Below are 12,612 nucleotides of genomic sequence, written 5' to 3' on the forward strand. Positions count from 1 at the left end.
GGTTCAGAAGTGGTTTACAGGATTGATACCTGGAATGAGTGGGTTGTGTTATGAGGAAAGGTTGGACAGACTGGGCTTGTTTCCACTGGAGTTTAGAAGAGTGAGGGGTGACCTGATTGAAGTATACAAGATCCTGAACGTCCTTGACAAGGTGGACCTGGAAAAGATGCTTCCCCTAGTGGGTGAGTCCAGAGCTAGGGGGCATTGTGTTAAAATTAGGGGTTGCCCTTTTAGGACCGAGATGAGGAGAAATTTGTTCTCTCAGAGGGTTGTGAGACTTTGGAACTCTCTGCCTCAGGAGGTGGTGGAGGCGGGATATTGAATATTTTTCAGGCAGAGGTAGATAGATTCTTGTTCGGCAAGGGAATCAAAAGTTATCGGGGTTAGATGGGAATGTGGAATTTGAAACACAAACCGATCAGCTATGGTCTTATTGAATGGCGGAGCAGGCTCGAGGGGCTGAATGGCCTACTGCTGCTCCTATTTTGTATGTTCGTCTGACATGAGGAAGAGTGGTTGGGATTTGGAATGCATGGCCTGATAGGGTGGTGGATACAGATTAAATAGCCCGCCAGAAGAATTAAGTATTTGAAGAAAAAAATAGTTGCAGGGATATGGGCAAAGAGCAGGAGAATGGGACTAATTGGATTGCTCTTCCGAAGAGACGGCACACACTTGATAGGCCGAATGGCCTCCTTCTGTACGAATATGTACCGCCGAGTGCAAGCAGACAGGTCATTTAATATTACTGCCAGTTTGTTGTCAAGTTATATTAAATTGCATTGTTTATATTGTTTAAAGAAAAACATTATTTTCCTCTGTTAAAGGGATGAGAATGACAAGCAACTCAGTCCCAGCGGCAGAGGTTAGTGGGAATCTATCTGGCTGGAGCTCTGGTCCTTGGGTACATTTTAGATACAGATTCTGTGGATAATCTTTCACTCTGCAGGCATTGTGCAGTGAGTGAGTGTATGTTAGAGAGAGTGAGCGCAATGATCAGGGACTTGCATCAGCTTGTCGTATCAAACAACCATTGTTCCTTAATCCCGCCCAAGTCAATTTTTCTATTTTACAGATTTTAAACTCAAAGTCTTTTTGGAACTTGCACATCTATTTACTGTCAAAAGTGATGGTCCAATCTCAGCCAGCCCAGCTCTTAGCACCCAAATTCCACCATTCCCTACTCCCCTCCCCCATCAGCCCTCCTCTGCACTCCCCTCCCAAATCTTCCCTTGATGTATGCCCACTCATCTCCCACACTCCCCTCTCCCACCTTCACCCCTCTGTACACTGTGCTCCCCTTACCCATTTCCCTCTCCAATTTTCCTACTCCACACTTCCCTCCCCAATTCCCTTTCTTTACCTTCCCCTTGGCATTCCTTAACCGCACCCCCCACCTTGCCCACTCCATACTCCTCTCCCCAACTTCCCTCTCCATCTTCCCCCTCTGCATATCCCCCACTCTGCTCCCCTCCCCACCTTCCTCATTCCACACTCCCCCTCAACACCTCTGCCCCATCTTCCTCCCTTTGTACTCTGCTCCCCAACACCTCTCCCACCCCGAATCCCCTCCCCTCTTCCTCATGCTGCTCTCCCCTCCTCCACCTTACCTACTCCTCTACACTCCTCCCCCACTCCGCACGCCTTTCCCCTTCTTCCCCAATCCTCACCCCCCTCCCTTCCCACTCAACCAAGCTTCCCGTCCCCTCCCCCCTCTGCACTCCTCCCTCTCCTCCCCAGCCTGCTGTACCCCAGTTCTCCCTTCCCTCACCACCCTCCCTAGAATCTCTCTACCTCCCTGTCTTCCCCACTCCCGTCTCCATCTTGCCCACTCCCTTTCTTCCCCTCCCACTCTTTGGTGAGGCAGAAGGACAGCAGGATGAAATTCAGAGCTTAAGTACCACTCGATTGTTCAGATATTACACATGGCCACATTACAGTTGAAGCATTGCCTGAGTTATCACACAGCCCATGAACTGAAATAACACGAGCTCTCATGAACGATCTTCAACCTGAAGTGTTACCCCTGATTTTATCTTATAGTTCCTGCCTGACCTCCTGAGTGCTTACCAATCTAATATCTGGTAGAACATCAGAGTAAAATAAAGCTTTACAATTGTTCAATGTAGTTTACCCTAAGGTTATGATATCAGCACAGAAGTAGGCCATTTGGCCAAAAGTCATTGTATATTTGCTGTATACAAAGCCTGCTGAATATTATACATCTTGGAGCTATGCAGAGATGACACTACGTTCTATGGCCCGTCACTTCCACGCTCCCCAGTGTCGGATTTGGGGGGTACCCCAAAGATGCACTGGGGAATTCCTCTGGAAAGTTCCCAGGCAAGGGTTTGCACGGCAATTGCCCAGGGGTGCACACTTCCTTTGGACTCTTGCGCTGCACTGGGAACCATCTGAAAATATGGTTTAAATCACAAACTTTGGATGGTTCTGCCAGCGTTATTCCATTAGTTACCCAGAAAAAGTTGCAGAATTGAAACTTCTTTTAACGACTGAGTAAAGACCCAGACTGACCCCGAGGTACATTTACCCCCTACTTACCCCTCACACCTCCGAATCCCAGCACCCCCGCGGGACTCCTCCCATCATCCCCCTTGACCTCAGACTGCCAATTCTCCCTCAACTCCGACCTTGGACCTCCAACTATCCCCCCGCCAACCTCAGACCCCCCCAACACCGCCCCCCCATCCTGGGAAACCACCCCCTCCCCAATCCTCGGACACCACCACCAACCTCGGCCCCCCCCCCCACCCCCAACCCACCCCGACATCAGACACCAGCCCCCACCTTCAGACACCCCCACACCCCCCAACATCCCCCCTCCATCCCCGACCTCTGAACCCGCCCCCCTGTCCTCGGACACCACACCCCTGAACCCGGACCCCCAACCCTCCCCCCTCCCTGTCAAACTCGGAACCCCCAACTCTGCTCGTTTTAGATACATGTTTCAGTCTGGACGGTGATGGTAGAGGCCCCAAGGTTCTTTTCACCGCACGGCTGACCAGGAATCTCTCCCACTCTTACTGCCTGCAATTGCCGTGTGTTGGAAGGATTTGCTGGTTGATACTCAAACCTTCTTGCCCAGGTTATGGCCACACCTTCCTGGGGTGGGACATGAATGCTGAGCTTCTGGCTCAGAAGCAGGGACACTACCTACTGCGCCACAAGACCTCCTACACGAGATTCAGTAGGGAGTGATTAGTTAAATGAAGGGACCTCTTTGGAGGGAGACCTCTCAAGGCAACCACTGTCCCTGTTTAGAGCAGATCCTTCAGACCCAGGTATTAATCAAGACACTTCATGGGGAATGTCTAGGGAAATGAGGAAGGTTGGGGTTGTGGGAATAATGAATAAAAACAAGCTGGAAGATCGCAAAAGAATAGATAAGGAGTGAGTTTGTCATCTGACAGAATTTGCCGTTCATCTTAAAACGCTCACACAATGTACTTCATGTGGGTATATTAAATTAAACATCTACAAGAATTCAGTAACCAAGGTAGTAAAGAACTCACAAGCAGCTAAAAGGGCCTTGCACACTCTACTTTTTTGTCCTACCATTTTACCAACAAACGCCACAGAGAGGTTAAAGTTCACAAGCATATGCCGTGCCAGCCAGGTATTGAGATTACATATCCAAACGATTATACCATTCACTCCTTTGATAATCAGAAATGCACTGGATTCCCAATTAACCAAACATGGCTAGCGTTTAATGTGTGGACAACATTGCAAAAACAGGACAGCACCTTGAAGCCAACATATCATACCTCAGATGGAGCGAGGGTTAAATGCACCGGTGGTTCATGCTAGCCAGATTACAAAACAACAAGGCCCTAAGAGAAACATTGAGGCGTGGCAATACCGCAAAAATGTAATTGGCACATCTGTAGGGTTCCTTCATGGTAACTTAAGCCTTTTATTCAAAATAATTTTGATTTTACAGAAGTAAGCGCCGATAGGTCGGGCCTTGGTCAAGGTTCCCAGAAAGGCCTGTCAGCTGTCCACAGACCACGACTGCACTCCTACCGCTTTGCTGGAAAATGTGAGGCATCAAGGTGGATTAACTCTCGAGGGAGTGTATCAAGACCCCACTCTTCGAAGCAACCAATCATCCCACCGTTTTATGACAAGATCTCGAACTGAACAAAAAAGGCGAGGGACGGGGGCTCGCCAACTAAAAATCGTTTTACTCTTGACGCCAGCTTAATCCAAGAGTCTTGCTCACGTGTCAGCTGTGGCCCATTAAGCCTGAGTCAGAAGGTTCCGGGTTCAAGCCCCGTTCGAGAGGTTTGGACATATAATCTAGGCTGGCGGTACTAAGGGAACACTGCACTGTTAGAGGTGCTAAACTGAGATCCGGTGTATTCCCCCCCCTCAAGAAATAGGGGAGTTCTAACCACCATCATGGCTAAAATTCATCCCTCAACTGATATAACTAAATCAGATTACCTCCCCATTTATTTCATTGTCATTTGTGGGATCTTGCTGTGCACAGAATGGCTGCCGCATGCACTACATTCAAAGAATTGACAAAAGTGATGGCATTTCAAATGTACTTTAATGGCTGTAAAGAGATTTAGAGATATCCAGAGATTATGAAAGGTGTATAAGTGTATTTCTTTTAACACATTATTGATGCCTTGTTTGAAGCCTGTGACTTTGATTTATGCTCATGTTGCTTAAACAACTCTTGAATATCAGGCCATGCCAGAACTTAAACAAAATATCTGATAACATCAGTCTACTGGCTGATTTCCATTTATGCTGCATTCGGGAGATAAGCAGCGAGGAAAGACAATGGTTGTTTGATCACGAGGCTCAATAGATAACCAGCAGAAATAGTCCCGAGGGAAGAAATCAGAGTTGTTCAAACATTGAGGCATTTTTTTCCCCTCCTTACAGGTTTCCAGTGTATTGAATATAGGTGGGAATAAGAAGCACAGACAATGAACACACACTAACACACTGAGCAGGAACGCGCACACCCACACAGATACTCACACATAAGCATGAACACACAGATGGACACACAAATTCATGCACGCATGCACACACAGACCCAGACAAACATACACACATACATATGCTTGCACACACACACACACACGCACACACAGACACACACACACAGACACACATACACGCACACAGACACACATACACGCACACAGACACACACACACACGCACACACAGACACACACACACACACACACGCACACACACGATAGACACACACACACAAAAAAAGCTGGATCATTCAAAGCAGTTTATTGCTATCTTGCCAAATGAGCATACCTGGCTGCTGATCACTTTGAATAAATGCCATGCACCACAATAATTCCAGAGTGGAGGAGCAGTTAAATTGTTAGCTGACAGGCAGGGAAGTCACATGGAATAGTTAATGAGCCAGATCATGTTGATGCGGCTGTATTAAATGAAACAACAATCGAAATGACAAGTCAGTTGGTTTGGCTTTCTCGCTGCTGAACTCAGTCAACCCTTCACCCCGCTCCTGATGGAACCTGTAAACACCCTTCATACTGAAATAAAATGAGCGCGCAGTTGAACACAGTGTTGACCCCCATGGCACAAACCATTATCTTACGAGGCGGAAGGCTGCCACAGACAGAGGCCAATTGAATAAGCTTCAGTAAATCCTGGCATTTAGCTTGTTTCGGTGTTAACCCTTAATGGGGCCTAAATGACCAGCCAACACCTCCACCAGCCCCATGTAAAATTTCATACAGGTCGGAGGTGGGTGGGTAGGCCAAATGCTGGATTTTACAAGCCCCCTTTGTCTTCAAAAGTGTCGGCGGGGGAGCATAAAACCTAGCCCCATGTGTATATCCTGGTGTACATCTTAAACACATCTATGCTATTTACCTCAACTGCTCCTGTGGTAGCCAGTCCCACATTCTCACCGCTGTCTGAGTAAAGAGGTTTTGTCTGAATTCCTATTTGATTTATAATTGATTATCTTGTGTTTATGGCCTCTACGTTTGATCTCCCCAGCAAGTGGGAACAATTTCCCCAAATGCACACCAACAAAATTTCCATAATCTTAAAGGACTCTATCAGGTCACCCCCACAGCCTTCCCTTTACTGGTGAAAACAGTCCCAGCCTGGTTATGTTAAGAGTTAACTTCTCAGTTCTGCCCTCGTCCTTTTCAAACTGTTCTGTGTCTTCTCCAATGCCTCTATGTCCTTTCCATGACATGGAAACTAGAACCATGCACGCTGCTCCAAGTCGGTTTTTATGTTAAAACATGAGGGAAGCGAAAACGCTTGACGAGACTGCACAAGCCAAAGGCCTTCGGTTCAAAACAAAGGAAGGATGAAACCTGAATGAAGAAACTGGAGTACTTACAGCTTGGGCTTGGCTGCCAGGGGTGGTGGCTCCTTCACTGGGGAGTGCGGGGTGGCCGCAGACTGCGAAAGCTGCCCTTGGCTTGGTCCATTCATCTCTTGGGCGGAGGAGTTGCCGTTGGCCATCTTCTCTGTGGGATTGAGCTGCAGCTGGAAGGCAGCCACGTTCGGTTTGACCTCAAGACTGTTCACCTGAACAGAGTCAACTGTCCTCTTAGACGGCAATTCCAACAAACTAACCTCAGTCTGAGGCGACGGGCTAAGATTATCGACTGAACCATTCCCACTATTTGAAGCACCTTCCTTTCCTGTGGAGAGAGAGAGAGATTGGAATTAGAGCAGTTATTTGATCAAAGCGTGTGCGACCGCTTGGCGCTGATGCGTCTGGACGAGTAACCCCAGAGGGTCGCGAGTTCAAAAGCAAAATGCCGCAAAAGCTGAAAGTCTGAAATAAAAGCAGAATGCTGGAAACACTCAGCAGGTCAGGCAGCATCTGCGGAGAGAAAATCAGAGCTAATGGGCGGAGTTATCCTAGGTTTGCTCTAAGGGCGGTAGCAGGCAAGAAGAAAGACGTTTTACCCGCCGGCCGTAATGACTGATTTTTGTGCTGTGTCATCTGCTTTCCACCTCATTAATTATGTAGCCACCGGAAACGCCGTCTCGCTGGCGGGCGGCCTCTGAATCGCCCGCCAAACCGTCACCTCACTGCTTCCTCAGTCCGGGAGCCACATCTAAACTGCAGCCAGGCACTCAGTTCTCAACGCTTGCAGCCCAGGGCTGCTCCAGTGAAGACACAGCCCTGAAAGCCAAGAAGAGTTCAGTGACCTGTCACTGGAGTGCCTTTTGGGGGCTCACCGTGATGCCCTCTACCCCCCCGCTCTGGCCGCAGGAGGACCATCAGTCTCACCACTCCGGCTTGGGATCCGGTGGCTGTGGTTGTCAGTGCCAACACTGCCCGGGAGAGGTTGGCCATCTGTTATATTCCTTCTGTTGGGTCACTTTGTTCGCGAATACGGTTGCACGCCTATCTACCGCTGGGTGAGTTGGCAAACAATATACCGCAGATGCAAAGACCAGTAAAAGATGAGGTAAATGCTGCTTATTAACACAAGTTACAGAGCACTAACCAAACCCTATTCTAAACTACTGATTAACGTTGTAGCCCGCGCTACACAGTAATTGGGTAACACAATCACGTGGTCAATCTGCTCACATTCTCTTAAAGGTGTATTGAACACACCATCCAGTGCAGCAAGGGGATGAATAATGGCTGCCAGGGTAAGGCAACCATCTCATCACTCTAAACTCACACACTCACAAGCCCATCACACATTCACTGGCATCTCACTCACTGCCAGCTCAAGGGACATCACCACTCACCCTCTCACACACACCCTCACATCTCCATCTGGCCTCATCTCCTCTGGAGACTGCCTCCTCAGCCCTCACCATCTTGAGGCCACTTGCACAGATCAACATGTGCCCCACACACACACACCCTGGGATACCCCTCCTTCCCCTACCGTCATTGAAAAACCACCCCCATTTTATGACTGGTCTGGTAGGTGGAGACCTGCCCGTGAGCCCCCCTAAAAGTGATGTGGTGCTGCCTGTGAAGCCTGGCGCTGATGACTGCGAGTGCTGACCGAAGCAAGGTAGCAAACAGACCTCGAAGTCCCGAGTGACGTGCAGCTCACCAGGTGCACATTACTATTGTAGAGTTGTGAAACAGGTTGGCGTGCAATCCAGTGTAGGGTGGGGGTGGGGGGGGATGATTCCGGCGAGCAGGGCTTATGATCAGATGCTAAAGTATTGAAGTTAGATTCCTGACGTGCAGCAGTGGGAAACGCAGCCCTCCATTGATGGGTGGAGCAGACGATCGCAAACTGGTTTCATGACGGCGTGAAACCGATTTTTGGCCTTCTTGCCATTTTGTCCCAGCACCGCTCTGCCCCACCCACCACGTGACCAGCTGGTTCCGCCCAATGTTTCAGGTTTGTGGCCTATCATGATGTAGGCCCCCCAGGGGAAGTGGTGGCATAGTAGTATTGTCACTGGACTAGTATTCCAGAGAGCCAGTGTAATGCTCTGGGGACCCAGGTTTGAATCTCAACACAGCAGATGGGGAAATTTCAATTCAATAAAAGTCTGGAACTGTCATAAAGAAGAACAAAGAAAAGTACAGCACAGGAACAGGCCTTTCAGCCCTCCAAGCCTGCACCGATCATATTGCCCGTCAACTAAAACATTTTGCACTTCCGGGGTCCGTATCCCTCTATTTCCATCCTATTCATGTATTTGTCAAGCTGCCTCTTAAACACCACTATCGTACCTGCTTCCACCACCTCCTCTGGCAGCGAATTCCAGACACTCACTACCCTCTGCGTAAAAAACTTGCCCTGCACATCTCCTCTATAGTTTTCTCAAAACACACCTTTGTTCCTTAATGCCTTTTAGGGAAGGAAACCTGCTGTCCTGGTCTGGCCTACATGTGACTCCAGACCCCACAGCAATGTGGTTGACTCTTAAATGTCCTCTGAACAAAGGGAATTAGAGATGGGCAATAAATGCTGGCCTAGCCAGCGACACCCACATCCCACGAACGAATAAAAACAAAGTTAAGCCCCTTGCCATGGCAAATTGTCAAGTTGAATTCATTCGGTGGCATTTAATGTCCTCCCCTGAGGTGAGTTTGTGGACGTGGGGGTGGCATTTAATCAGATGGGAGGTAGCTGTGTGGTTCATGGCACTGCCATATTTCTGCCCAGATTAATCTGGGGAGAGGAAGCTTGCAGACAGCCTTTCTGCCTCGCTGCCGATTGATGCCCTTAAAAGTAGATCGTTCCTATTGGTGGAAGGACAGAGAGCCAGAGGACACTGACTTAAGGTGATTGACAAAAGAAGCACTGGCGACATGAGGAAATGCCTTTTTACAGAACGAGTGGTTAGGATCTGGAATGCACTGCCTCAGAGTGTGGTGGGGGCAGATTCAATCATGGCTTTCAAAAAGAAATTGGATAATTATCTGAAAAGAAAAGGTTTGCAGGGCTACAAACCAAAAGGCAGGGGAGTGGGACTAATTGAGTTGCTCTTGCAGAGAGCTAGCACAGGCACAACGGGCTGAATGGCGGATTCTAGTTACAAGGCTCCCTGGAAATGGAGGAGGTCATGCACGCCTTTGTTGTTGCCCTTCCTTAATTGCCCTTGAGAAGGTGGTGGTGAGCTGCCTTCTTGAACCACTGCAGTCTCAAGATAGAAGATTCTTAATCTTCTATCCATGTTACCCCCTACACCATGAGCTCTAATTTTGTGTAGTAACCTTTGATGTGGCACCAAGTCAAATGCCTTCTGGAAATCTAAGTACACCACATCTACAGGTTTCCCTTTATCCATATTGCTAGTTGTTTCCTCAAAGAACTCTAATGAATTAGTCAAACATGATTTCCCTTTGACAAAACTAGGATGACTCTGCCTGATCACACGGAGATTTTCTAAATGCCTGTCATAACCTCCTTAATAATAGATTCCAGCAGTTTCCCTACGACAGATGCTCAGCTAACTGGCCTGTAGTTCCCTGCTTTCTGTTTCCCCCTTTTCTTGAATAGTGGAGTTATATTCACTATTTTCCAATCTGATGGGACCTTTCCAGAATCTAGGGAATTTTGGAAAATTAAAACCAACACATCTACTATGTCAGCAGCCACTTGCTTTAAGACCCTAGGGTGAAGTCCACCAGGACCTGGGGACTTGTCAGCTTTTAGTTCTAATAATTTTCTCAGTATCCTTTCTCTGGTGATTGTAATTGTTTTAAGCTCCTTCCTCCCTTCTACATCTTGATTGGCAATTATTTCTGGGATGTTATTCGTATCCTCCACAGTGAAGACAGGTGCAAAATATCTGTTCAAATCATCCGCTATTTACTTATCTTCCATTATTATTTCCTCGACTCTCTCTCTAGAGGACCAATGCTCATTTAACTTACTCTTTTCCTTTTTGAATGCCTGTAGAAAAGCTTACCATCTGTCTATATATTTCTAGCTAGCTTTCTCTCGTACTCTAACTTCTCCCTCCTTATTATTCTCTTAGTCATTATTTGCTGTTTTTTTACATCTCCTGACCTGCTGCTAGCATCACTTGTTGCTCGATAACTCTAAGATGTTGATCACATTCTTTCATCGTAAGGACACCTGGATTTTTATACAGGTATGTTGTGTGGGCCAGCTGCCAGGAAAAAACACTTCAGCTTACCTTGCAGGTGTCCCTTGCTACAGCAAGACAAGGCTGTTCCCTATACATATATATATATATATATATATATATACGCCACTAGTAGTCTCCCATTAAAATGGGAGGCAGTAAGTCTAAGGGAAATACTTTCAATGCAAAGTATTCCCCCTCGCAGGTACGAACAAAAAATTGAAGGTATTTTCTACCAGAATGATAGTTCAAAGAGTGTGGTTTGGCATTCCACAAAAAATTCTCCTGGAATCTACACCACAAGCTGTCCTGTATAGTCATATATGAATCAACACTGCAGCAACATCATGTTGCTTGGGTAACTGTCTGCTTTAGCCTGGGTACTGTCTCACATTGGGAACATCAGTATCAGAGGAATAAGAGGATGAGGAGTTGACCATTCAATCCCTCTATCTGCTTGATTGGCGCCCCACCCACAAACATTCACTCCCTCCACCACCGACGCACAGTAGCAGCAGTGTGACCCGTCTACAAGATGCACTGCAGCAACTCACCAGGAATCCTTCGACAGCACCTTCCAAACCCACGACCGCTACCACTTAGAAAGACAAGGGCAAGAGCAGGACACCACCACCTGGAAGTTCCCCTCCAAGTCACACACTACCCTGGTTTGGAAATATATCACTGTTCCTTCACTGTCGCTGGGTCAAAATCCCGAAACTCCCTCCCTAACAGCACTGTGGGTGTTCCTTCACCACATGGACTGCAGCGGTTCAAGAAGGCAGCTCACCACCACCTTCTCAAGGGCAATTAGGGATGGGAAATAAAAATGGTGGCCCAATCAGTGACGTTCACATCCCATGAAGTTATATATAAAAGAAATCCTGCTCTGTGCACATTCGTTTCTCATTTAGACGGTGCCTCATGAATATAGTATTTTGCTTCACTTATCCAATCATCTGAGGCTTTTGTTTCTGGAATAGGGTGGAACAAAAGCCTCTCCTTAATTCTTTTGTAATCAGCAATAATGGGCAAACAGAGGCAGGCACTCCAGGCCATGTAAACAAGGATTTGACAGTGACCATAACTGTTAAAGTGAGGAGGGAACCATGTCAGATTGCCCAATATTCGTTCACGCTATTTTGGATTGGTTGGGGGAGGGGGTAGGTCGGTGGGAAGCGGCAAAGAAAGGATGAGGAGGAAGCCCTGTTAATGCCTGACCTGAAGATACCTCTGATCAGTACAGCTTTAAGATATTGTTCAGTTCCAGCTACTAGCTACAGATGAAGTACAGTCCACAGACACACCTTGGTCTGAAGAAATGGATGCTGATGCTCTTTTCCCACCCATTCCCTCTTGGATAAGATGCTCATCCTGCTGTCCTTAGAAAAACCCAGTGAATTCCCAAAGAACCAGGCACAATAATCAGAATTGTGTCTGAGATAGCGCCTGTCCAAGTTCTGTTAAGTAAGACCAGAACTGAAATGGGAGCTATATTAGCTATGTAGACACAGAGACATTTGGTTGTAGGTCTTGAAGGTGCAGAATATTTGGATTTATTTTAAAGTACTAGCCAGGACCAGCAGCTAAGGCACCAAAGCATAAACAGACAATCACAGCCTTATATGAAAGCTATAAACTTGTACAAAGGGCTCAGCTGTAAATTTGCAATTAGGAAATGGGAGACACATGGGCGGGGACACGGGATAAATCAATCAAGAGATGGGGAAGGCCATTTCTCACCGCCTGATGGCTATCTTCAAAAAGGACAATGCCCAATCTCTGCACTGCAATTACTATACATGAACACTATTATCAGCCCACCGGGGGTGGTGGGGGGGTGCGGGGGGGTGGGGGGTGGTCATTGTGCCGTGGCCTTTGTCTAACGAATACCATTAAGTTGTAACTGATAGTAAAAGATATATAAACTCTGCTCATTTGAACCTCGGTGGAGAAGCACCTGGATTGCCCAGCGTTTGCTCCCCACATGCGTAATAAAGGAACCACTTGAATATTGCATCTGGTC

At 47.4% G+C, this 12,612-nt stretch overlaps 1 protein-coding gene across 2 annotated transcripts in view; it reads right to left on the reverse strand.

Annotated features, from left to right (window-relative positions):
- palld (palladin, cytoskeletal associated protein) overlaps positions 1-12,612 on the reverse strand; it is a 373,397-nt gene that overhangs the window by 185,887 nt on the left and 174,898 nt on the right. For both annotated transcript variants that reach the window (XM_041186090.1, XM_041186089.1), the window contains exon 9: positions 6,391-6,697. In XM_041186090.1, the coding sequence (XP_041042024.1) occupies positions 6,391-6,697 (307 nt within the window). The remainder of the gene's footprint in view (positions 1-6,390; positions 6,698-12,612) is intronic.

Source organism: Carcharodon carcharias, chromosome 4, assembly GCF_017639515.1.
Source record: "Carcharodon carcharias isolate sCarCar2 chromosome 4, sCarCar2.pri, whole genome shotgun sequence".
Lineage (NCBI taxonomy): Eukaryota > Metazoa > Chordata > Chondrichthyes > Lamniformes > Lamnidae > Carcharodon > Carcharodon carcharias.